Source organism: Sceloporus occidentalis, unplaced genomic scaffold (genome assembly GCF_023333645.1).
Source record: "Sceloporus occidentalis isolate IW3139 unplaced genomic scaffold, rSceOcc1.0.p SCAF_3, whole genome shotgun sequence".
NCBI lineage: Eukaryota > Metazoa > Chordata > Lepidosauria > Squamata > Phrynosomatidae > Sceloporus > Sceloporus occidentalis.
Genome location: NW_028316983.1, coordinates 90,294,933 through 90,322,236, shown reverse-complemented (window position 1 = coordinate 90,322,236; position 27,304 = coordinate 90,294,933). Strand labels below are relative to the sequence as shown.

At 40.3% G+C, this 27,304-nt stretch overlaps 1 protein-coding gene across 2 annotated transcripts; it reads left to right on the top strand.

Moving 5' to 3' along the window:
* Positions 1-382: 382 nt before the first annotated feature.
* On the top strand, positions 383-27,304 carry LRRC40 (leucine rich repeat containing 40). Of its 2 annotated transcripts, XM_089515430.1 has the most exons (15): positions 384-731; positions 2,927-3,108; positions 5,959-6,032; positions 6,873-7,002; positions 7,213-7,336; positions 8,754-8,896; positions 10,622-10,794; positions 11,057-11,147; positions 11,254-11,299; positions 13,298-13,409; positions 14,457-14,564; positions 16,108-16,218; positions 19,234-19,311; positions 21,717-21,902; positions 24,066-27,304. In XM_089515430.1, exons 1-15 carry the CDS (start codon positions 539-541, stop codon positions 24,169-24,171), a joined length of 1,857 nt encoding a protein of 618 aa, XP_089371556.1. In that variant the 5' UTR covers positions 384-538; the 3' UTR covers positions 24,172-27,304. The 2 variants fall into 2 exon arrangements, with proteins under 2 accessions (XP_089371557.1, XP_089371556.1); XM_089515431.1 differs by lacking the exon at positions 16,108-16,218 and having other exon boundaries at positions 383-731.

Here is a 27,304-nt window from a genome sequence, read left to right as displayed (position 1 = left end):
AACCCTAATCCTGACAAGGAAACCCCTTGATAGGGTCTCCATAAGTGAGAAACAACTTGAAGTCACACAACAACAACAACTTGTGAGGCCCACTCTCAAGGGAAGGCCGTACTAAAACAAATGAGAGTGCTTGCCCATAGCAAGTCTTCTCCAGCGATTCTCTATGGGCAAGCACTCCCTCCCCAATGTTTCCCTCTGGGCCAGGATTCCCTAATGATTCCCTCTGGGCAAGGATCCTGCAATGCCTCCCTCTGGGCCAATGTTCCCCAATGCCTCCCTCTGGGGCAAGCAGTGTCCTCCTCCTCCTCCGTTTTAGTCCTTCCCTCAACGGAGGGAGGCCTTCTCTGCCTGGGCCCTTTCCTGGCTCCTCTTTCCTTCCTTCCCAGAGGCTTGTTCCGGGTCAGACAACAAAGCCTCCCTCCCTGCTCCATCTGGAGGGCTCTCTTCCCGGGCCTAGTTCTGCTTCCTCCTCCTCCTCCTCCTCCTGGGCGCCATTTCCTTCCCCGCCTCCGTCTGGGGCTTGAGGCACAGGGCCGCCATGAAGATGTCGGGCTCCCGGAGGCGCGGGGCGGCCCCTTCTTCTTCTCCTCCTCCGGCCTCGTCCTTGTCGGGCTTCAGGGCGGGCGAGGCGGGCCCCTCCTCCTCCTCCTCCTCCTCGGTGCCTCAGGGCCTGATCCGGGCGGCGCGAAAGAGCGGCCATTTGAACCTCTCTGGGCGGGAGCTCAGCCAAGGTGATGATGAGGAGGATGGCCATGATGACACGAACCGCCCCGATCATTTCATCATGGGCCTTATTGGCTGCATCCACGCTGGAGAAATAACCCGGTTTGGCACCGCTTTAACTCTTTTCTGGCTCTACAGCCTCCTCAGTGATGCTCAAAAGGGGAGACCTTTTGGGATTCCTCCTGCTGGACACAAAGGCGCCTTCTTCGCCCTGGAGGGAGTGTACTTTTAGCCGCCATGGATCCTGGGATTTGTAGTTTTGTGAGGCGCCACTTCGGCAGAGAAGGGGAGGCCTCTTGTAAAGCAGTGGCTCCCCAAAACTGTGCCCTAGTTTAATGAGAGATTTTGGGCGCCATCTCCCAGGATCCCTTGGCCAACATGGCTGAGGCTTCTGGGAGCCCAAACCCAAAAGCCTCTGATTAAAGGGCACAGTTTGGGGACATCTGTATAAAGCTACAAATCCCAGGATTCCACGGGATGGAGACGCCAAAAGTGTTGTCCAACTGCATTGTTCCTACAATGTAGATGCACCCTGATGGGCCTAAGTTCTGAGGGTTTCTTCCTCGCCTTTGGCACTACTGAGGAAAGAGGAGGTCAGAGTACTTCCTTGGCCTCTTCTCTGCCACCTGGCCTTTGGCTTCAGTCCCACAGCCTTTGATTAAATGGCCATTTCTGCCTCTCGGTGGCCCTTTTGCAAGCTACAGCAGGTGCATCAACACTGTAGAAAATAATGCAGTTTGACACCACTTTTAAACTCTAGCTCCATCCTGTGGAATCCTGGGATTTGTAGTTTCACAACGTCTTTAACCTCCTGTGCCTCACAAAGCTACAAAATCCCAGGGTTGTGTAGGATGGAGCCATGGTAGTTAAAAGTGGTGTCAAGCTGTGTCATTTCTCCAGTGCAGATGCAGCCAGTGCCACGATTTCCACTTTCATTCCCATGGCTGCGTCCTGTGGACTCCCCACATTTCCTGTGAACAAAGCTTGCCAACAAAATCCTATCATAAGTTGCTTTTAGGGTTGTCCCCTGAGAGCCAGCATTGAGTGTTGGACTCGTTCAAATCCTGGCTTGGCCATGAAACCCACAGGTTACTTTGAGCATGGCACATTCTCTCGGCCTCAGAGGATGGCAATGGTAAACCCCCTCTGAAGAAACTTGTCAAGAAAACTCCATGATAGGGTTGCCACAAGTCAGAAATGACTTGAAAGCACACAACAACAACAAGGGTTACCCGAGTCAGAAATGACTCCATACAACACACACCCTTTATCCCTGCACATATCCATAGTGCTCAAAACTGCACTCACCCAATCTTTTGACCAAAAACAAGCTGTGTGCAAAACTACTTTCAAAGCCACAACTGGAATGCTCTTGGAAGTGTATGTTTCTGGTAAAGGAGGCCTGTGCCCTTTGCTTCTGGTAGAAATAACATTTCCAGGAGGCTTCTTCTGGTGCTGTTACATTTGGAGTGAAGGCACACAGCTTGTTATCTGGCTTGTTTGTCAGGAAAAGGTAAAGAAGAGGGCATTTTAGGGAGATGAAACTTGTGTAAGACTGAGAAATGGGCTTAATGCAGAAAATTCTGGGATCTCACACTATTTGATAGGGATCATAGTGCTCCTTTTAGAAATGGGGAACAACTGGGTAGATGGTAGAAGCCAGGAAGCTTTAAAATATTATTCTCCTTTTTAGATTTACCTAATCAAGACTTGATGATATGAAGATGTAAGTTGGATTTAGACCATTGCAACTCACTTCTTTGGTGGTTGTGGTGGTCAGAATTCGTTTTCTGACCACAAAAGAAGCAAAATCCTACCCAAAAGCTATGTTGCAACCGATGCTGGCTTCTCCAATACAATACAATAGAGTGGGGATTTAAGGAGCAATGTGACCAGCTCCTTATATCTTCGCAGGTGCCTTTGTACCAGTCACACAGGTCTGTGTCTGACAACATGAAAATGGCAGTGTTGGGGGCTTCACTATTTACAAGGTGGGTTTCAGGGGTAACATTGAAACATGTAGCTATGGAGATGTAGCTAAGTGATGCACATATGTCTTACATGTAGGATCTTGAGGTCCGTATTTTCTTTTTGTGTTACAATGCCATAACCGTCAAAACTTTCAAAAAAGGTACCAGTGACAGTTGAATTATGGTTATTTAAAGCTCTTACTTATACATGCATATTACTTTTACGTATGTAGTGCCTCTACATGTATGGCGGATAAACTTGGATACTCCTGAAGAGGCACAGCAGAATCTTTCGTTCGGTGGTGGTGATCGGTGGTGGGAGCAAACTGATCTTACCAAACTAATTTTATCTTCCAACAAACTGAAGTGTCTTTCGGATGATATCAGACTCTTACCTGCACTTACTGTGCTGGACGTGAGTATAAAAACCTCTGTGAAATGCTTCTTTCATATTGTATAATGTGCTGGTGAGAAGATGGGGAAATACGCCTTTTGCATACTGTGAATGTTTTGATGCAAATTCTGATTTTAGAGTAAAAATATGTGTCTATAACCCAACCAGCACATAGGAAGCAACTTTGTGACCAGCATTAGAAAGGAATTTGCTGGACATATATGCACATTGGTGAGCTGTGGAATGCAGCAAGTGTAGTTGATGACAGAATCCCAAGTACAGATTCTTGCTTAGCCCAGTGGTTGGACTTAGAACAGTTACTTGTTTCCCTCACAGGATAGCAAATGAATGAATGGATTAGTGAGATCTGTGGAAATGTGGAAGAGAAACAGTATAAAGGTGGCTGATTTTGATTGAGACGGAAGGAATTGTCAACATTCTAAGGGAAAATCTTGAATCTTGGTTATTTGAAATAAATGTGTCCCCTTTGTATTTAAAACCTGTTCAGAAACTTAACAAAGTAGATGTGTTCCTTGGCATTACCTCTTTCATGAAAAAATTGGTATCAGAGGAAGAAATAAAAGTGAAAGAATAACGATAGGTTCCTGTAGCACACTGTCAGAACATGTTTCAGCAAACTTGTTAACCAAAATTAACAATATGCATATGTGCAATTAAATATCTAAGCCAGGTAAGATTTAAGTAAACAAATTCATTTTCAGCGTGTGTTCTACTTGAACAAAGGTTTCCACTTGAAAACCACTTGAAAGCTTAATGCATCCAGGGATGATCCCCCATTCACCAGCCTCTACTTGTGATTTGCATTTTGGTGGCCATGCTTATATTTCTATGTTTATTTACATGCTGAGGACAGTTTACCTTGGCTGTTGTAGACAGGTACACAGAGCTGCAATAGGCCTGGCTAGAATAGAATCCCACTGTTTCCCAACTTAAGCATTATTGCATTGTTTGCTGCAGACACACTGCTGCAGTCTATGATCAAAAGTCTATTTCCCAGTGGAGAAGGTAAGATCCTCCTGAGAATTGGGTTGCTGCTCCCATTAGCTCCTAGAGGCAGGGACATATTTGTCCAGTCTTCCAACACTGTCCCCCAATGCTGATGCTGCTAAAAACCCTCCATCAAGACAGAGTACAAGGAAAAGGGTGGGATGAGTGAGTGTTTAAAAATTGTAAAAAGGAGCTGCATTGTAAGAGATTTGTATGCCTGTATAGCTTGGTTGAATGTGTGAACAAAGGTTTTTTTAAAAGATTAGCATAGTGAAGCAGGAACTTGATTTTAGTTCCGAACCCTTAAACATGTGTTTGAACAATGTTTCTTAGTATAATTAATAATAATAATAATAATAATAATAATAAAATTTTATCTCTATACCGCTGTTCCAAAGATCACAGCAGTGTACAGCAAGATAAAAACAGATAAAAACATCACAACCCCCTTCCCCAACAATATCACAAATAGCAATAAAAACATTTACAAACAGTACAATACAATAATAACCATACAAGTGGCTGTGTAGAATGGAATACAACGAAACACTGCAGGGGGAAGCATAACAACAAGGCTCACGGTGGGAAAGCCTGGCGGAACAAATAAGTCTTCAGGTTCTTCTTGAAGACATCAAGGGAGGTGGAAGTACGGAGCTCGTTGGGGAGGGAGTTCCAGAGCTGTGTGACACATACCTAACATCAGGAACTCTTAAAAGATGTTTCTCACCCGATCTGAGAGTGCGGGGCGGATTGTATGGGGAGAGGCGGTCCTCCAAGTACTCTGGGCCCAAGCCATTAAGGGCTTTATAGGTGATAACCAACACCTTGTATTTGGCCCGGATGCGAATAGGCAGCCAATGAAGATCTTTTAAGACTGGTGTTATATGGCTGGCTCTGGGGCATCCAGTAACCAGCCTAGCAGCCATATTCTGCACTAATTGAAGCTTCCAGGTCTGGTACAAGGGTTGCCCCATGTAAAGCGCATTACAGAAATCTAATCGAGAGGTTACCAGAGCGTGTACCACGGTTTCAAGGTCCCCCTGGCCAAGGAAGGGTCGCAGCTGGCGTATCAGCCGAAGCTGATGACAAGTGCTCCTGACTGTCGCATCCACCTGAGCAGTAAGGTGGAGCGACGAATCCAGGAGCACCCCCAAACTGCGAACAGAGTCCTTCACAGGGAGCGTGACCCCATTTAGGACAGGTGGAACAATTTCCTTACCCGGGCCAGGAGAGCCAATCACCAGCACTTCCGTTTTCTCTGGATTCAGGCTGAGTCAGTTTTCCCTCATCCAGTCCATTACCGACTCCAGGCAAACATTAAGAGGAGAGATGCCATCCCTAGTTACTGCATCAGTCGGAGACACAGAGAAGACTATTTGGGTGTCATCAGCGTACTGATAACACTGCGCCCCGTGTCTCCGGATGATCTCTCCCAGCGGCTTCATGTAAATGTTAAATAGCATAGGGGACAAAATCGCTCCCTGAGGGACACCAGATGTAAGGGCCCTCCTATCAGAGCGACAGTCCCCCAGCTCCACCATCTGGAATCTGCCCGAGAGGTAGGAATGGAACCACTGCAAAGCAGAGCCCCCGATACCTAACTCCCCCAGTATGACTTTGGTCCTTTAATTTTCACTCCCCTTTTCTAGCCTGTCATTTGGCCTCACTTGTTTTTAGCCTCTCCTTTAAGTAACAGTTACAGAAGAAATGGCAAAAAAGAAACAAAATGGGGAGTTCTGATTTAAAATGTATTGCAAAGGCATCTTTTGTATGTTTGAATTTTCAAATTCAGACTTTCTGACACTAGTACTATCTTATTATCTGATAGAATAAATGTTGTGATAAATGTCTTCTTCATTTTAGGTGCATGATAATCAACTGACATGTCTTCCTTCTGCTATAGGATCACTGGAAAACCTTCAGAAACTTAATGTGAGGTAGCTACATTGTAAAACTGTCAGAAAAATGTTTATGGAATGGAATGTGTTTTAATTTACAGATCTTTCTTTCTAATATAAAAGAATTGCAAGCTGTAGAGTTAAATCTAACACTGTGTATAGCATTCTTGTTCTCTGTTTCCCCTTTGCCATCAGGATTTCTTTTTTGGAGGGTTTCCTGACCCTCGAACCATGCTTGGGTGGAATAGCTTCTCCCTCAGTCTTGCTATCGGAAGTTCTTGTTAGCAAAATAGTCTCATTGGATCATGGTACAGTGTTTTTTAACATAGGTAACAGTGATTATTTTGAAAGATAATGTTGAAATAAACATTTGCTAGATTACCGCACTATAAGAGTCCTGCTATTCCACTTTAACTGCTCTGGCTGCCATCTGTTGCATTCTGGAATTTGTAGTTTAAGGAGGGACATTTAGAATTCTCAGCCAGAGAGCTTGGTATCCTCACCTTGGTCAAATTTGTCTTGTTATACACATGGCAGATATACATTGCAGTCTTGTATATGAGAGATGGGCAATTCCATTCTGCTCCCCCCCACCATAAAAAGGAGGCAAAAATAATCTGGAAACTTCCAAAGCCACAGCTGTCCATTTTGGGGTTCCTGGTCTATTTTAGGCCTGTGTGTGACTTTTAAAAAGCTTGTATAGGTATGAATCAGGTTGTCCCTGGAGAGACCTGGAGATGATTGACCATTTACACTCCAGGTAGCTTTAGGCTGCAAAAACCACCTTATTTCCTGGTATAATATTGGACATTTACTTTGCCAGGGATGTTTACAAGAAACTGGTACTAATGCATCTCTTCATAATTATTTTGTCAATAGTCATAATAAACTGAAATATTTACCGAAGGAGCTTATCCAGCTAAAGCATTTAAGGAGTCTACTTCTGCAACACAATGAATTAAATAATTTACCTGATGAATTTGGGAAGTTAATCAGTTTGGAAGAGTTGGTGAGTAGAAGGCTTTAACATATTGACTCTTCTGCTGACAGTCAGGCCTCTTGAAAAACTGTTCTTGATGTGTAAGGATTCTTGGCGGAAATATGTTTTTATGTGTATTTATTCTGAAATATATTGTATTGTGTTCAGCGAAGCTTATCCCAAGGTATGTGTATGTAGAACTATAGTGTTGATCAATCTTTCTTTCTTCCATTTCTTCAGGATATTTCCAACAACCATGTGTCTAATATCCCTACGAGTTTTGCATTTCTCACAAACTTGGTGCGACTTAATTTGGCTCACAATGAGTTGAAGATGCTACCAGCAGAGATCAGTGCAATGAAAAGTAAGGCAGTAATTAATTATACCTTGATATACCTGTATTCAGTTTTGGGTATTTTGCCTTGTTTTGTGTGAAATAGTGTTTTGGTTTTTGTAAAGTGAATTTGGGAAGTGCCGTTCAGACTGTTGTTTTCTGGGCTGCTTTATTTCCATGTAAAAACATTTATTTTTCAACCTGGTAGTCAGCAGATGTGGTCTGTGCACCACAACAAGTTTTTCCTGTGTTCACCCTGAAGAATAACACCACATGCTGGAAGACTCTGGTTAGCTCATGTTTATTGTAAAGTTCATGTAGCAAAAATAAATAAATCTCTATTTCTTCAGAATATGCTGAGATGGTTTTGCCAGTTCCTCTGAAATATAGCCCACAGGACCTGGTATTCATTCATGGTCTCCCATCCAAGTACTAATCAGGTTTGAGCCTGTTTAGCATCCAAGATCAGACCTTGAGGTACCAGATCCTGTTTGATCTTGTACCTTTCTGTAGCAAAATTTCACTGGGTCACTTTGGACATGCTCTCAGCCTCAGAGGAAGGCAATGACAAACCTCCTCTCAATAAATCATGCCAAGAAAACCCCATGGCTTTAGGGTTGCCATATGTAGGAAACAACTTGAAGGCACAAAACAACAAAAATTTAGCTTACAACATTGTAAATGCTGAACAGAATGTCAGCCACTGCAGTTCTTACTTACCACTTCACTGGTGATAGTCACTATTCAGGTTGTGGAACTCTCTTTCTTGGGAGGTCCAGCTGGACCCCTCCCTGCTATCTTTCCACCAACAGATAAGACCTTTTTATTTAAGAAGGTTTTTGGTTTCTAAAACTTGCATTTTTAAATAGAAGTTTGATTTAATTGTGTTTCAAGTTTTGTCTTGAAAGATGTTTAGTTGTATTGTGTTTTTAAAAGGTTATATGCTGCCTTGGATCTTGTGTTTGGAGAATGGCAGAATATAAATAAAATAAACCCTTGAAAACACCTTCCAGAGTGTTAGGAGACATTCTGGAACATTATGTGATGAGGTGCAGAGGGCTGTTTCCTAAAAAGAGAACTTGATCTCACTACCTTATGTAAGTGGAAGTGCCTCTGCTCATACTGAAGGCTCCAAACTGTTGTGTTTTGTTTATGGAGAACTTAGGTACTTAGAAATATTCTGAAGGCATTAATGCATTGCACAGTCTTACGTTGCAGCCATAACACATCCTACCTCTTGCCCACTCTTTGCAAAATGCAATAACTGTAAAATCTTGCACGCATACTTGTGAAAGACTTTGCATTTGATTTGGGTTGTGTGCTTAATATTTGAAGCCCCTTCTGGAAATGTACCCTTAAATAAAATACACCTTTATTATAATCAGTAAAGGTATTGTATTTTATTGACTTTGATTCTGATTCCTACACACTTGACCTGTTCCTATAGGTTTAAGACTGCTTGATTGCACAAAGAACTACCTAGAAACTATACCTCCTGAATTGGCCAACATGGCATCATTGGAACAGCTTTATCTAAGAAGAAATAAATTACGATACCTGCCAGACCTTCCTTCTTGTACAGTTTTAAAAGTAAGACATACTCTCTGTAGATTTGATGCTTGTGGTCCTGAAATACATTTTTTCTTAGATTATTTTGGTTATGTTTAATACATATACACACATGTTGGCATTTCCAAGAGCCAGCTATATTAGACTGACACAAAGAAAATGATAGAATTCAGTGGCACTGTAAAGGCTATCAAGCTTTATTTGGCATAAGTTTTTGTGGGCTATATCCCAGTTTGGTTACTGCATGAAGATTTCTTTAGTTGGCAGATTTCCAAATATGCTAAGTAGGGGATTTAAAATGCAGAAGGAACTAACTTGATAATTATCTTAACAGTTAACAAACAGGAGTTATGTGATAACAGACATTGTAGCATGGTTGAGCAGATTAACACAGTGTGTTGTTTTCAAATCCAATAGTTTCTAGTAGAAGTCTTAACAACTCAAGCCCAAAGGTCAGTGCTGGGAAGGCAACACACCATCTGACAATCCAGCAAGGTAGTCAAGCCAAAGTCAGATTTACTGCATTACTGATAACAATTCCAAATGGAAATAAATACAGAGGCATAACCAGGTAGTTTAAAATCAGAGCATAAGAAAAATAGAGGAAATAACAAACAAAGGCCCGAAGCAGACAGGAAGCAGGGAGCAGCATCCAGTTGTGATTGGACTGCGATCAGCCCAGGATTGTGGCGACTGCACAGTCCACTCTCAAAGCAGGCTGCCACTGTGGTCCCAAATGGGTTGCTGTCAGGAGCGGATTAAATCTGCTCCTTTTTCCGGTGGCTTCAGGCCAGCTTTGGTGACCTGGGAGTGGCTTCTGGCTGCTTTGGGGCATGTGTCATCTGAACATCATCTGTTAAGATGCAGTCCAAGGTCAATCAGATAAGCAATCACAAGAGATACATTTTCTAAAGCAGTGGCTGATGAGGTTTAACTGCAGACATTGTTCCTAGTAACTTTACTGAGCCAGAAGTGAGGCTTTTGTGGCTCTTTGCCTGAGCCCTCCCCAGGACTCAGGTACAGACACCCTAGATTAATTTTATTTGGGAGGAGGGTCCTTCACCTGAAAATACATACTTTTGAGGAGCCCTCTACTTCTGAAGAGATCACTCCTGAAACTGAGCATTTCTCTTGATAACCTGAAGTTGAGCCTGTGCCTTCACTTGGCTCATTCCTTTAGCCCAATGGGAATTATAGGCCAAAACATCCAAGGTTTCCTTGGATTAGATCATATCTTATAGGTTGTCTATCTGTTTCTGTTTGATAATTTATGTGGTACTTTCAGAGAATATTGTTTTAATGGGATTCCTTTAAATTAATGCAGCTTTGTATACAGGCATTTCTTCAGAATATGAATGCAATATATTTTTATGTGAGCTAATATAATCAGAATATTAGTAAGACTGGTAAAGTTTATTTCTTTAAGTATGTGTAGTATTCATTTTGGTACTACTTTTTCATGGTGGTGGGAATGTGTGCGCTTAATATTGTCAGAATGTTAGTGTGACTGGTGTAGTTTATTTCCGTAAGTACGCATAATACTGATTTTAGGAACCTGAAGTGTTACTACAGAGCCAATGCCTGAGAATCGCTGAATTAAATAACTATGTAAATAAATAGATGTTTGCTGTTAGTCATGTGGAAGAATGATAAATAATGCTTCATTTTAGTATTCCTAATCTGGTTCATCTGATATCAGTTTATATTCACAGAGTTAATGGCTATATATATATTTTTTATTCAAAGGAGTTGCATGTTGGTGAAAATCAAATTGAAGTTTTGAAAGCTGAACACCTGAAACATTTGAATTCCTTGTGTGTATTGGACCTTAGAGATAATAATCTGAAATCATTGCCAGATGAAATTGTTCTGCTAGAGGGCATAGAGCGACTAGATTTATCCAACAATGATATTAGTAGGTAAGACTATTATTTGGTTGGATGTCTGTCCTGTGTAACAGGCTCCATTGATCTGGAGTAATAAATCCAGGTTTATATAATGATTGAATTCTGAAATCAATAATATAATTTTATTTTATTTTTAAAAAACCATTATGAGTAATATGGAACCATGAAGGAAATTTTTCTAATTATGAAGTTTGGAATTCCATGTAACTGTTTTGCTTCTACATTTTCAGTTTTTGACAAGAGGTGATTTCTAAAATGAACTTTATCTTGGCAGCCTTCCTTGTAAACTAGGAAACCTTTCACAGCTGAAATTCCTAGCTTTGGAAGGAAATCCTTTAAGAACAATCCGAAGAGATATTCTACAAGTAAGCACACATAATTTGTAAAATAACTGAAGTTATTTCTCTCCCCCCACAATCAGAATATGTTGTAATTGACAAGCTTTTCTGTGCCTTTTGTATTTCTTTTTAGAAGGGAACACAAGAAGTCTTGAAGTACCTAAGAAATAAAATACAAGGTAAGTGTTTTCTTTCTTGAGAAGGTAAAGGATTCTGATTTTACAAGGTTACAATCAAGTGACTGCTTGAGGTAGCTGTGTTTTAATCTTGTTTTTCAAAAATTACATTATGACTAGAAAGCCCATTCATCCATGTCTGCTTACATTCTTTTTTCCTTTTCTCTGTAAAAAGTAGTAGTTTTTAGTTACATATTAGAAGAATGTCTGCTACTTCTTTTGTAGATCCTAAGTAAGGAGGTGGGACCATTGCAGTGGTGAAATGTATTGATCACAACCATAGCTACTTCTGAATGCAGAACACAGTGGTTGCTCAAACTGCATAGCATTCTGTTATGGAAAGCAGAGAACATTTCTAAAGCAGTTTGTAACAGTGCAGCCTACTTTTCTAAAGAAAAATGTCAAGTCTTCTTTGAGAGGAGGCTCTCTGCTTTGCCATCCATGACTTTAGTTGAAGGACATTTGGGAAGTTAAAGTTATGCCTCTCCTGTAAATTGTTTTTGTACTTACCATGAATAGCTAAGATATATCCTCCTACTGATACTAAATCACAATAAGTTGGGATTCGATGGTAGCATAATTTGAAATGAACAACACTTTTTTGCCTTTGGAGCTAACAAATGAGCATCAAACCTATAACTTGAGCTGTTTCCACCTGGTTGTTTTTATCTTGGAATGGTTTAAAACAAAAGGAAATGACATCAGTATATTTTACTCCAGTGTATACACAGACAACTTCCACCCCTCATGGCATGGCAACTACAGTACTTTATCCACTTCTTCTCTCCTGCTACATCATGTTTAATGGCTCAGTGTAAGCAGAAATCCCTGAGAATCTTAGGGGCTGTACAGACAGCCGGTATGGGATAGCTGCATGCCACCCCTAGAAGCACTGGGTTGGGGATGCAGCAACCGCAAACGGCAGGTTCTTGTTATGCCCCGGAAAGGGCGTCATAGCCGTGGTGGCATGGCTTTTGGATGCTCTTTCAGTGCTACATTGTCCAGAAGGGAGCACGGTGTCATGGTAAAAAGGGTGCAGAGCCATAGCATCTAGTGTGTCGATGCTATGCCATGGCTCTGCCTAGAGGCCTGCACAAAGTGCCAGTTTGTAGAGCCCCTTAGTTTGTTATTCCTGGAACTTCTCCTTCTGTACTGAATAAGGAAACCATGTATCTTGATCCTAAACATATTTGTCTGGAAGAATTTTACTGATTTTAATGTAAGAGCCTGTTTTGAAATAAATATGCTTAGGCATGCACACCAAGTAAATATGATTGCTTTCCTGATGGTGGAGGAATGAAACATAAAATTGCATTTCTGTTTCTCTGTGCATTGAACTGTTTGCACCAGAGGATGTTAGTAGTACAACAGTGTGTAATGCCTAATCATTAATTGGAGATGGCATCTGAAAAATTCAACGAAGAAACAAAAGCGTTCATCATACAGCTCCTCCTCCCACAGCACTCAGTGAAAAAGCAGAATTTCCTATCATCACTTTTAGGCTTTACATTGTCGTATATTTACTGTACATATGTGTCAGTGCCATGACAGTCACCACTTTTATTAAATTACTTTTTAGCTGAAATTGTTTAGTTAGCAAAAAGAGCTTGTAGTCTGAAATGTGAATGGCACTGAAGTACTCAATTCAGGCTGTGAAGAAGCTGCTCCAAAACAAAACAAAATTCTTCAGAAAAGGAAAACAACACAAGGAAGCAAAGACTTTATTTTGAAAAAATAAACAGCCTTCACCTTGGCTTGTTTCAGATTTTTAAACTTTTTTGGAACCCATTGGAACCGAATAAACATACATAGACTTCAGATGTGATGTATTGAGAGAACTGAATATTTAATGACTTGCTATATACTACACATGAAACTGATAGATAAAATTGGAAAACATTAATAGTCCTGAGCGTCTGGCAGCACTTAATTCTATCTCCTTCACAGTTCATAAGTTATAATGTTTTTCACATTGAGTATATTTACTTTTGTTTTCTTTAGATGAAAATGAAATTAGACCAAACGGAGTATTGCCTGTGACAGCAATGACCCTGCCCAGTCAGTTGGCAATTAACCTGCATGCTATAACTGCATTGAAAACATTGGATTATAGGTAGGAGCATTCTATGATGAGAAGGAGATTTACCAATGAAAATAAATATTGTAAGTTTTCAGTTTTATAGGGTGTCCCTCCAGTTTTAACAAAGCCATCTGTGAACAGAAACTGACTGAAAGGGCAAAGGGCAACAGCATAATAATAATAATAATAATAATAATAATAATAATAATAATAATAATTATTATTATTATTATTATTTTATTTATATTTTCCCACCTCTCCCAGGGTGGATCAAGGTGGGATTACAAGCCAATAAAATACATACAAAGCTCATCAGTAAAATGCAATAACAATAATTTTTCCATTAAAACTAACTTGTCATCTGTGGCAATAACAGTAAGATTATATTCTGGTCAAGAAGTGGAGCAATATCTCGTACATGAGGTCAGATGGGTAAGCTCTCCTGCCAATCAGCTACTTCTCCAGCATGACTGATATCTTAGACCTCAGCTTATTATTTTTTACAATCTTTATTACTTTTCTGCACAAAGCAAAAGAATCTGGTCACTTGTCCACTATGATCCACTATGATACATTAATTTTTTTTATTTTAAAAAAAACTTATGTTGCTTTAGCAAAATAACACTTCTAGTTTAATTATATTTTTAACTTTTGTAGGATGTCTGTTTTATCTTTTGTAAGCCTCCTTGAGTCATACTTCAAAAAAGGTGGGATATAATGACAACAACAATAGTAGTAATAGTAGAAATAGCACTCATCTTTTGGAACACCCTTACCCCCCCCCCCCCCCCCCATATACACAGACATATCATACAAGTTTTAAATACCTCTTCAAAGCACACTTTGTTTAAACAGTCCTTCCCTGGGTAGTAAAAATTATTTCCCTAACTTTGTTTGTATACTGCTGTTGATTTGTGTGTTTAAAACTATTTTAAAATTGCTTCTAAACTTTTTGTGTTTATATTGTATATTATGTGTTTAATTATAACCAATCATACATATTCTTAGAATGTGGCTGATAATTTTAATAAATTGTAATAATTATCCTATTAAATGAGATGACTTTTACAAAATATTTAGTGAGAAGCAGGCACCTGTAATTCCAGATGAAGTACTAAATGCAGTTGGGAACAATCCAGTCACTACTGTAAACTTCAGCAAGAATCACCTGACTGAAATTCCAGAAAGGTAGTCAATTTTTGCCATAGGAATATTAATACTGCTTTTTCTTATTGCAAAGCCAGTACTGGCATGTCTTGTCCTTGGGAGAAAAAATATTATTTCACTTCTGTTTACACTTTAGATTACAATTCACAGTGTGCTTGTGTTATCTTTGTTTATTTTGAGTTACATATACATTCACTAATAAGGCAGTAATCTGATTTGGACATAACATTAAGCCATACTTTACTACTACATGAACAAATGTCCAGCTCACATGGTTGCCCTTCTTTGACTCAGATGTGAGGGGGTTGACTGGAAATGTCTGTTACCCATTTTAAATTATTTATTGTTACTTCAAAAAAGGAGAAACAATGGTTAGTTTAAATTATAGTTTGATGAAATCAATCAGGATCAAGGCACTGTAGCTTAAATCCGCTTTCCACAAATGCCCTTGCCATGGCAAGTGTGAAAAATGGCCAGTGACCTAAGGAAAATTGGACCAGTATTCCTTCAGCTGTTCCTGATAAGGAGCAGAAAAAAGCAGAGGCCTTAGTCCCCACCCCACAACCACAGCCACTCTACCCTGCTGGCCTTTTCCCATCAGGATAGACTAGTAGTGTATGCATGTGAGTTGGCTGACACTGTTAGTGGTGCTCAGGCTGGTTTTGACCAGCATTGCCCACCTAGCTGTTCTTCTGTTATTCTTTACAGTTGGAATGACCAAATAGTGTGTTGTGTATGTGTTTAAGGGCATGTGTTGGGCTATGCTAGTAGGAAGATTTGAGGCCCCTCCAATCAGGTCTGGCCAACCTGGAATTCTCTGCCCTCATTCCTGGCCACCAGGAAAGGTAAGGATGTGGGAGTTTCCTTGGTTTATCAAGAATTACTGACAACAATTTTCTCTTTGGCCAGACACTATTATAAACTAACCCTATTTAAAACTTTAGATGTAAAAATAAAGACCAGAAGATTAAAATCAGTTTATTACAAGGTGGTCTTTCTTACAAAGAAGCAAGGATGAGGCTAGTTTAGTTTCATCAATAGAATTGTAACCTTCAAGCCATTCCTTGGACTACTTACATTATAAAGTGTCAAAAATTATTCTGAAGAAAGATAACTGTAACAACATGCTGAAGCTCTCCATAGCTGAGCAAGGATAGGAAAATCCTCCAGGACCTATGATGGCTTCAGTATGTCATCCTCATTCTTAGAAGTAAATTTTCAAGCTGTTTGGCATCATCTCCCAGCAGCCAGTTGGTATATTATTTTTACTGAGTTGAAATGGGGCTTTTGAATAGGTTTTCTTGATTTATTTTGAAATAAATATAAGTTTGTAATGATTAATAGTGTTTATTAGCAACTTACTAGGCTCTTTTGTTAAGCAATATTTGTTCTGATTTGGAGGTTTAGTAATTTGTTTTGAATCAGTTGCAATTAAATTTATATGATGGATTCTTGCAGTAGATATGAAAAACCTCTATGGCTAATATATAGGCTGATTTCATAACTAGTTCTTCAAACTGCAAATAGTTGACAATTTTTTTCCCCTTTTTCTAATTGTTTGCAGAATTGTGGAATTAAAAGAAACTGTCAGTGATATTAATTTTAGCCACAATAAGCTCACTTCAATTTCCCTAGAGCTCTGCATGCTTTATAGACTGACTCATTTGGATATCAGGTAAATGATAACTTTTTTTCTAAGATATGTGTGAATTTTAATTGCCCCTGAAGATTTTTCCCTGATGAATATGGTAATAGCTGTTAGCCAGTGCAGAATCAAGGATATGGTTAAATGTGATAGCTTTTTCCAACATGCTAGATAGGAAAAGTTGTAGTTCATTGTATCTGGATGACTTCAGGTTGAGGAAGATTGAAACCTGAGGATACTCCTAAACTTCTTTTCCAACAGTCGGGTTTAAACAGCAACCCCCCTGGTATAGCAGAACCAGGACTTGCAAAATGGAAGTACTGGAATCAAAGCAGTGGGATGGTTTTGATTATTATTGATGATTTTGATTATCATTGATGACTATGGAGCAGTCTGCTTGGACAAAAAGAAGCAGTTTCATTCCATTTTGAGCCCTATGTGTTTATACAATGCATGTGGTCAAAACAGGAGGGAACTGGGATGAAGTTGCACTTTGAGGCTAAATGCCAGGGCAAAATAATCATGGACTTGCTTCAGGCCAGGCTGGAAAGTGTGCACTATCCCACCTGTGTACGCATAATACAGTGCCGATGTGATCATGCGATTGAGAAGCTGGACATGCAACATCCAATGGCCTAGCAACTAGGTGGGATGAAGGAGATGATTAGCAATCACAGATCACATCATGCAATAATGTGCATGCATTTGTGGAGGTGGGGAAAAATAATGGAGTGCATGGCTTGATGCCGCAATTGCTCCATTTTGGCTGCTCCAATCTTGCATTGGCAGACTGCCCATGGGTATTCAGCCCATTCTGGGATTGGGCTGTGTAGATAGTGGGTGGTCCCTCTGAATCAGGAAATTCTAGGGGCAACTCAGATTTTCCCCTCCATCTGCTCAGCGCCTATATCCCCTGCCTTTGGGATTCCCTGTTTGCACTGAGCTGTTACGCTCACAGTAGCTGGAGGGAGGGGGGATGGAGTTTTATTAACAACAAGATACTGTTGTGAGCTATGTATGGAATATTTGGGAATGGCTTAGAGTAGAATGGGTAATTAAGATCCATGTGATTTACAGAAGAGCTATCCTGGCAGGGATGAAAACTCTTAGGCCTGGTACATACCTGTGGGAAAGTCTGGGCTGGTGGCAGCCTGTTTTCCTGTGGAGGGGTGCTGCAGCAGCTAAACTGTGTGGCTTCCCTCTGGACCAAAAAGAACCCGGAAAACCCAGGTTCTTTTTGGAGTGTGGGAACAACGTCATCAGTACACCAGTGGCATGCATGTGCGCCACATATGAACGGCGCCATGTAAAGATGGTGCCGTCTATACATGTTAGGGTTCTGGAGCGTGCAGATGCTGCGCACTCCAGAACCCTAAAATTGGCCCCAGGCCACCACAAACCAGCGGTCTGTTCTGGGCCTAAGACTTCTTCTGTTGATAAAGATCAGCTCAGCTGTTAGCATTGTTTGACTCTTTTTGAGTGTGTGGATATTGGAACCATCAGTGGGGCAACATTAAAACCCTAAATCAGCCTTCCCTGATTTGGTGTGCTCTTGATATTTTGTACTGAAGGTCTCATCTGCCTCAGTCAACATGGGCAGAGATAATGTTGCAGTCTAAAACATTTGAAGGACACTGGATTATATAAGAATATAAGGGTAGTTGAATTCCATGTTGCTAAGTCAATGATTTATGTTTGTTTAGTATTCCCTAGCTATGCTTTATGAACTGTTCTCAGTAGGTAAAAATGGGAAGGTATAAACAAAGTTCTTTTAACAGGGTGTGTTCTGGTTTTTATCTTTTTTATTGTGTTTTAAACTTTTAAGCTATGTGCTTTTAATAGAATTCATAAAATCATAGAATCATAGAGTTGAAAGAGACCACAAGGGCCATCCAGTCCTACCCCCTGCCATGCAGGAACTCACAATCAAAGCACACCCCATAGATGGCTACCCAGCCTCTGTTTAATGGCCTCCAAAGAAGGCAGTTCCACCACACTCTGAGGGAGTATGTTTCACTTGTCAAACAGCTCTTACTGTCAGGAAGTTCCTCCTAATGTTGAGGTGGAATCTCTTTTCCTGGAGCTTGCATTCATTGTTCCATGTTCTAATCTCTGGAGCAGCAGAAAATAAGCTTGCTCTATCCTCAATGTGACTATCACATCACCTCTTAACTATCTTTTCTCCAAGTTAAACATAGCCAGCTCCCTAAGACTTTCCTCATAAGGCATGGTTTCCAAACCCTTCAACCATTTTGGTGGCCCTCCTCTGGACATACTCCAACTTGTCAACACCTTTTTGAATTGTAGTGCCCAGAACTGGACACAGTATTCCAGGTGATGCCTGACCAAAGTAGAATAGAGTGGCACTATTACTTCCCTTGATCTAGCGAATTATTTGTTATTTGCTTCTTTTTATAATAATATAGTAGCAGTACTTTATTTTAATTTATTAAAATTATATTATTGTGTCTTGTGCTGGGATATAAATAAATAAAATAAACAGTTTGTTGGAGTATACTAATATATGCCAGTTTGTTGAATTTCAATCCAAGAGTCATTACATATGCAACAAAATTTTCCATACATATGCTAAAGAAAACTGTGTCCCTACTCACTTGTTAGCACACATACGATAGAAATGTATATTACAATACATAAAGATATCTGGGATTTCCATATGTGGCTTTACAAAATGCAATTCTTATGATGAAGAATTGAGATGTATGATGAGATGAGCCCTGCTGAATCTGGGATTAGAAGGTCAACAGAGTAGATTGTTGGTGCCAAGTAGGACATGGGAGTTGCAATCCACCCTGCTATTTAACCCCAGCCCCTGGTAGTTAGAAGGTTTCCTGAACATGGGAATTCTACTTGGAGTTATGTGCATCCATCCATAAATTATGCTGTATATATGGAGGATGTCGTTTTTTAATTACTGAAGTGATACTTGTGTAGGTTTATTTATTACAGAGAAATCTAAAATACAGTATTGACAACTAATAAAAATGAATGATTAGAGTGTTGTTGTTGTTGTTCACAATTTAGAAATAACTGTTTGATATCTCTGCCTGATGAAATGGAAGCACTGGGAAAACTACAAATAATAAATCTGGCCTTTAATAGGTAAGTCCCTATCAGAGTTATCATCACATCAAGGTTATTAAATAGCTGGTCTTTTCCCTTCATTTTATAATGTCATGGGACACTGTTCTTTTTATCTTAGACCTCATAGCAGATTTCTGCATTCATAAGTTCACCAAAGTAGTCTACTTATATGGACAGTATCATTTCGAAGGAAGGAGTAGTCTCCTTGGACACTTCATGTGAATAGGCTTTGTTTTAGAAGTGAAAATTCCTGCTCAGAGATGTTGAAATATTGTGTTCTTTTCTTCACTGTTCTAGTGCTCATGCAAGAAAATTCTTCTATGTGGACATATAACATTTACAGAACCTTTGAAACTCATGGAAGACTTATCACCTCATTTTGGGAGGAAGGGAAGAATTCTACTTATATGCCGGAGGGAAATATTTTTATGTGATCTAGTTTACGCAGGGATTGGAGCCAGAGTTTGTTCAGCCCATAGGAATGCTCTTTGAGAACACACCTGCTTTAAAGAGCAACAGTGTTCTCTGATATCCCCCTTCTCCCACTGCAATCCACAATGTTACCTTCCTTGATGTTCTAGGGGTCTATCAGATTTCCAGAGAAGACTGGAGGATGCAGAGTGAACTAATGGGAAGGAATGGGCTTCTTCCCCATTCCACCATCAAAAATGCTCTGCTGGAAATTAAAAATGTTCCTCAGCTGAGGGCCTTTGTGTGTGTCTCTGTGTGTAAGGCAAAGTCTCAATAGAAGCCACTTTTTTTTAAAAAAAAAAATCCTCTGATGTGCTACCCCTGCTAAGGTTTTTGCTGCATTGATAAATTATATACTCTGGAAACTACTTTTTCTTAGCTACTTTTTAAAAAAATACTGTTGTATTTGTAATATATGTTCCTTAGAGAAAGAGAGTTTCAATTATACCTTTTTATTGTTAAGTGTCTTCAGGTTAATATCAATTTATGGTGACCCCATGAATGGGAGACTTCCAAGTCCTCCTGTCATTAACAGCCCTACGCATGTCTTGCAGACTCAGGGCCATGGCTTCCTTGATTGAGTCTATCGATGTGGACTGTGGTCTTTCTCTTTTCCTACTGCCTTCTGCCATACCAAATATGTCAGGTCTTCCCATGATATGTCCAAAGTACAATACTCCCAGTTTAGTCATTCTGGCTTCTAGGGAGAGTTCAGGCTTGAAATCAGTTCAGGACCCATTCATTTGCCTTTTTTAGCAGTCCATGGTATCAGTAGAACTCTTCTCTAGCACCACATTTCAAATGAGTCGATTTTCTTCTTATCACCTGTCTTTCTTCTTATTCAGTGTCCAGCTTTCACAACCATACACGGAAATGGGAAATACAATGGCATGGGCAATCCTAACTTTAGTATTTAGTGATATATCTTTACACTTCAGGATATTGCCTAGTTCCTTCATAGCTGCCCTTCCAAGTCCTATCTTCTTTTCATTTCTTGACTGCAGTCTCCATTCTGATTAATGACTCAGCTAAGGTATGGAAAATCTTGACCTATTTCAAAATCTTTGTGGTTTACTTTACAGTCATTTGTGGTCATTATTTTTGTTTTGTTAATGTTCCGTTATAAACCTGCCTTTGCACTTTCATCCTTCACTTTCTTCAATAATCATTCCAAAACCTTTCTATTTTCTTCTAGTAGTATGGTATCATCAACATCGTATATTAAATTATTGCTGTTCCTTTCTCCCAATTTTCATGCCTCTTTTCTCTGAGTCTAATCCTTTTTTACACATGATATGTTGAGCATATAAATTAAACAGATAAGGTGAAATGATGCATCTTTGCCTAACCCATTCCATTTCTCTGTATTCTGTCCTAACAATAGCCACTTGTCCTGAATATAGGTTATGCATCAAAACAATCAAAAGTTGTGGCACACCCATTTATATAGGAGGAATCTGTCATTCATTCTGTTTTTTTTCTTCAGAAGCCTAGTTGTTCTTTAAGTGTTCTTTAAGCACTTTTCTCTTCTTCTTAGGTTGCAAGTATTTTGTTGCATAAACAGTGAAATCCAATGCATGTTTATATGGAAATAGGTCCCACTGTATTCACTGTACTCTTAGTACATGTTTAGGTTTGCAGAATACATTCGTTGCACGTGGTTCATTGCCAGCGTTCAAATCTCTGCTCAGCCATTCAAACTTACTGGATGGCCTTGGTCAAGTCACACTCTCTCAGCCTTAGAGGAAGGTAGTGGTAAACCTCCTCTGAACAAATCTTGCCAAGGAAACCCTGTGATAGATTTGCCTTAAGCATGCTATAAAACAGAAATGATTTGAAGGCACATAACAACAAATTAGTACCTTTGCTGCTGCTTAGTAGTAGTCCTGTATCTTTTTCTGCAATGTTGTTTACTTAGAATTATACTAAAAAAGTTCCTGTTGTCTTTATAGATTTAAAGTACTTCCAGATGTTCTTTACCGCATCCCAACCCTTGAAGCAATCCTCCTTGGCAATAATCAAGTTGGCTCCCTGGATCCTCTGCAATTAAAGAAGTTGGACAGGCTTAGTACTCTAGATCTTCAAAACAATGATCTCTTGCATGTACCACCAGAACTTGGGAACTGCATCAATCTCAGGTGATTGCACTTTATGAATATTGGATAACATCCAGTCTTTTGTATCCAACTAATTGAATGCATTAGGCTGTAATTCTAAAACTATGTACTTTTTAGTGTTTCTCAGACAGAGGCTGTCAATAATATTCTGCTTCCCAGAACTGTGTAAGCCAGAAATTTGATTATTTTTTTTATTTAGAAACCCAGAACCATTCAGTGTAATACAGTGGGCCCTCGCCTTATGTGGGGATCCATTCCGGATCCCTCCGCGTAAGGCGAATTTCGCTTATGCTCAAGCCCCAATGGGGCTCGTGCACGGCAGCGCGCGGGGCGCAACGGGCGCGTGCGCCCATTCAATTGAATGGGACGCGCTGCCCCGCACGCCCCCCGCGGCTTGAGTGCGTATGCTCAAGCCGCGTAAGGCACGCCCGCATATGACACAGGCGCGCTGTAATTCAGATTTACAGAATGGCTACAAGATCTACATTTTATTGTTGTATAGTCCCTTTCTTGTTTTAGGCCACAGACCTTTTCCCCCCCCCAAACTATAGTAGAAAACTTGGGTGCACTACCTATATTTAGTTTAGAACGATATAACATACCTGGCCTCCCACAGACATTACAGTGGTTCTTTCATGTACTTCTGTAAGCAAGAGTATAATAAAACGTAATACGCCAGTGGACAACCTCCTTACTCTGTGGGCTAAAGCAAATAAAAAGTATTATTGGAAAGCGTATGTTTGAATAATTTCCCTGTTTTTAGGCCTTACTGTTTTAGGGGAGTACAGTGGTACCCCGGGTTACGAAATTAATTCGTTCCGCCGCCGCTTTCGTAACCCGGAAACTTTCGCTAGCCGAAAAGCCCATAGGCGCTAATAGCGAAAGCCGCGATTCCGTGTGAAATCGCGCCGAAAAACACCAAATTTTTGTTCGTAACCCGAAATAACCTTCGTAACCCGGAAATGTTTTTTTCAATGGATTTTTTTCGTAACCCGGAAATTTCGTAAGGCGGCGCATTCGTATCCCGGGGTACCACTGTACAGGAGAAAATGTACTCTCAAAAGAAAATTACTGTATATACTCATGTACAAGTTAGCCTCATGTATAAGTTGAAGACAGGTTTTGGGGCCAATTTGATATGACCCGTGGATAAGTTGAGGGTACAACTTAGGGGCATGTAACAAAGGATGTAAATGACAAAGCCGCCCCCCCCCCCCCCCAATTCTCTCCTTGCAAAGGCAACCAGCTCTTTCCATGCTCCATTGGAAAAGAGAGAGACATACACACAGACGTGTGTGCCTTGCAAAGCAACTAGCTCTTTCCCTGCTCCCTGGGAAAGAGGGACACGTACACACACGTGCACCTTGCAAAGCAACCAACTTTCTCTGCTCCCTTGGAAAGAGGGACACATACACACATGCGTGCATGCCCTTGCAAAGCAACCATCTCTCTCTGCTTCCTGGGGAAGGAGGGCCACTCACAAACTCTTCTTGGCTGAGCAGCAGCTGCCAAAGTAAGGGGAATGGGGTGTTGGACGGTACTTCTTTCTGAGCAGTATTATCACGTTGAGCTGTCTATAAGTCGACCCATGATTCTGGGGTCAGTTTTTTGTCAGAAATTTTTCAACTTATAAACAAGTACTTATCTGACAATTTTAAGTGATGGGGACTTATTCAAGATATGATAATGTCTCTCTGTGTATAAAATTCAGTAAACTACCAAAGTTCTAATGAGGCTTCATGTAGTCAAGTAGAGTTGATGGAGATGGATACTTCTAATTCCATTCGATTCAGGCTAAAAGAACTTCAGTATGCTTCCTCTGTCAGCCTCAGCCATGGTCAAGGCCTACAGTATCACCAGTTTTAAAGCAAAATTTGGAGTTGTTTTCAATTGGGATAAGTGAGAGGAAGTATAATGGAGAGCAGACACACTGGGAGAATATAATTCCATGGTTAGTCTTTTTTCTGCAGTAATTACTTAGATGAATGAAAGGTGGTGAAGATAAATGACTGGAGGCACAATTAACCTTCATTTTAATTAGAAATTACTAAAATTGCTCATCTCTTTCCTAAAAAGTAGGAATGAAATTATTATTGCTTTTATACATAAAGGTTGTGTGTACACACATAAATCAATGCATTTAAAAAAACAGTAATGGTAATTAGATTCTCATCCTTCTGTCAGGACACTTTTGCTGGGAGGCAATCCTTTTCGGACTCCTCGAGCAACTATTCTTGCCAAGGGGACAGATGCTGTGCTTGAATACTTAAGAAGCAGGATTCCTGCCTGATCTGTTGTTAAGTTTGAATCAAAATGTGTGTAAGGTTTTCCACCTGAAGATTGAAGTCCTTGTGCCTGAGAACTGTTTATTTGAATTAGTGTATGCACAAACGGTGCATGATGGAGTTATTGTTAAAAGCTAGATCAAGAAGTATGTTTTCCTTACATGTCTTTGTATATACACTTGCATGACACATGTGGATAACTGGTGCATACATCTGTTGAAGTGGGACATACTTAGTGTGCTGGCTTGAGATTTAAGCCTCCCCTCCCTTTCATTTCATTTGATCTAAGTGTAAAGAATACCAGAAAAGGGATTGCTAAAAAAAACCCTGCAAAATAATAATAATGATGAATGTATTGATCTTCATAATATGAAGCTTTTGTGTTATGGAACAGTTAGTAAAAAAATTATATTGAAAGCTTCATTTCCATTGTTGTATTAGTATATATCCACATACATTTGAAAAATCAAATTCAGATATACACAACAGGATATCAGTTCCAGAAGTTACATCAGATGACTAGGTATGCCTTATATAGCGTTCACACATAAATGCCAAAAATGTTTTGGGTGCTGTAAAAAATATTACCAGTTTTGAAAACAAAAACAGATTACATAAGGATGTCCTAGTAACAAGAAATTACCAGTTATCCATAACCTTTCTGATATACTTAAAATTTTTAGGCTGTTACAGACATTATCACAAAATTTCTGCAATAATGGATGTGGAGCATCACAAAATACCCATTTCAAAAACTGCTGAGGTTAAAAGATAAGTAACCCACTTACTAAATAATGCCTGAAAATAGTTCAGAGTAATGGTCTTTAATTCTAAAACAAAACCTTCCCTTTTTTGAATCTCCTCCAGTATTGAAACATAAACCTCAACACCACTGGGACTCTGTTTTCCTTTCCCTGTCTGCAGAGGGCACAGTCTTGCTCATTTCCTATGGTTTGTGTCTTCTCCTTTCTACTTAGCCCCCTGCCATCTTCCTTTCTCTAGAAATTCTCTGTATCCATGTGATTCCGATCATTTTAGATTGTAAGCCTATTGGCAGGGATTTCTTTGTCTTTTGTGAGCCAGCCTGGGATCTGGAAAGTGATGATTTAAAATAAGATGGCATGCAGTTGGAACTTGACCAACGCTATGTTTTATAGTATACCAAGATAACGTTAATTAAAAATAGTAGGGGAGTCTTCTTGCTGGTATTACAAGGTACAATGGGTGTCACATTGGAGACACCCTTCCAAGTATGAGGTACATCTGTACATTCATTTACTTGGTAAATACATGGTGCTGGCAGAAAGTAATCCACATAACTGTAACAAGGTACAATCTATGTAAGAAGGAGTTTTTTAACTGAACTTCTGACTCTTGAGTGTTGCCCTACTAGGATTACTTTCATGCCACTTTATATTGTGGTAAACGTATGACCTTATGATTGTAGCTTCAGTTGTAATTATACTTAAAACGTCTGTTAAACTGTGGCCTTTACTGGTGAGTCAACAGTGTTTGAAGCCTATTTTGAAAACCTAGTACATAGTCAGAATCCTCATTGTGCACTATGCTGGTGAAAATATCAGCATAGATGATAAGACAGGAAGAAGTATGCTGGTGTAGACAATGACAGCAGAAGGGCAAAGGCAGCAGATGAAGCAGCTGTGAAGGAGGTAAAGCACTAAAGAAATAAGCTGGCAGATTTTGTCTGCCTTCTTTGCTGTAGCTGCTCTCATAGTTTGCCAACAAGAGTCCAATCTGTATGTCTATTATCAGACAGAGGCTCATTTTTACCTGAAATGTACTGTAGCATGTGCATATGCTCATTTCCCACTTTCTTCAAGAAAACAATACCATTGCAATAGAATGAGAGGCAGTTACTGATCCAACTACTGTCTATGCAGTATCTTCACTATCATCTATTCCAAAAGATCACATGCATTTCAAGATAATACTGTTGATGCATTCAAAGGGGTGTCTTTTGTTTTTCAGAGATAGTTAAAAACCAAAACAAAACACATTGTTCCTCAGGGGCTGTGCAGGCCGCCCCTTTTACAGCCAGATCATGGCTGCGGCAATTGCATGCCACAGCCCCGATCTGGCCTTTCCAGGGTGTTAAAGGGAGCCACAAAAAAATGGCTCCTTTTTGCACCCTGGAAAAGACGCATTAGCTAAGGTGCTCCTTTGGCACTCTGTGTAGTTTGGATGCAGCGCCAGAGAAGTGCTGTAATGCCGTGTGGAGCAGTGCATGGCATCATGCTGCCTTGAGGGTGGTGCTGGGCTATGTGTCATGTGCACTCCAACCCCAGGCTTGCTTTTATGGCTGGTGTGCACCGCCCCCAAGTAAAATAGCTGCAGATTGGTGATGGGGATGATGGGAAAGTAACATTTCTTAGGTGTTCTGTGCTTTATGAGGAATGAAAATTTGGATCCCTAATACACTCTGCATTGCATTCCTTTAGGCCAAAGTGCCCACTTCTAGCTATTGGCCTCAATCCGGCATAGTGTTTGTTATGCTTGGATGCTCCTGTCTTGGGCAGCAGACATGTTTTTCTCTAACAGTTGCAGTGTTTGTAGTGAAGGTTGGTATTGTGGTCCAACAGCGTATCAGACACAACATTCCACATCCGTTTTGCCAAATGTTTCTCCTTTATAAGTAGCACCCAGGTGAAGCCTTTGCTAAACAAATGTCAGGAAATCAAAACCCAAGAAAACCCTATAAAGCCCTACATGGCTTGAGCCCAGGATACCTAGAGGACCGCCTCTCCCCATACAATCCGCCCCGCACCCTCAGAACATCTGGGCAGCAACTACTGAGGGTCCCAGGGGCTAGGTTAGCCTCCACATTGAGGAGGTCGTTTACCATCATCGCCCCGACCCTCTGGAACACGCTGCCCATAGAGCTCCGCTCGGCCACCTCCCTGGCCCAGTTCAGGAAGGAATTAAAGACCTTCCTGTTCCAGTTAGCATTCCCGGACACAAGTTCCAGTTAGTCTTCCCCCCCCCCCTGACAGCAGTGGCAAGCTGGCCAGAATGGGTTTTTAATGTGGGTTTTAATTGTATTTTTATTGAATTTGTAATTGTTGATATGTTGTGCACCGCCCTGATTGTAAGAAGGGCGGTATAAAAATAAAACTTTTA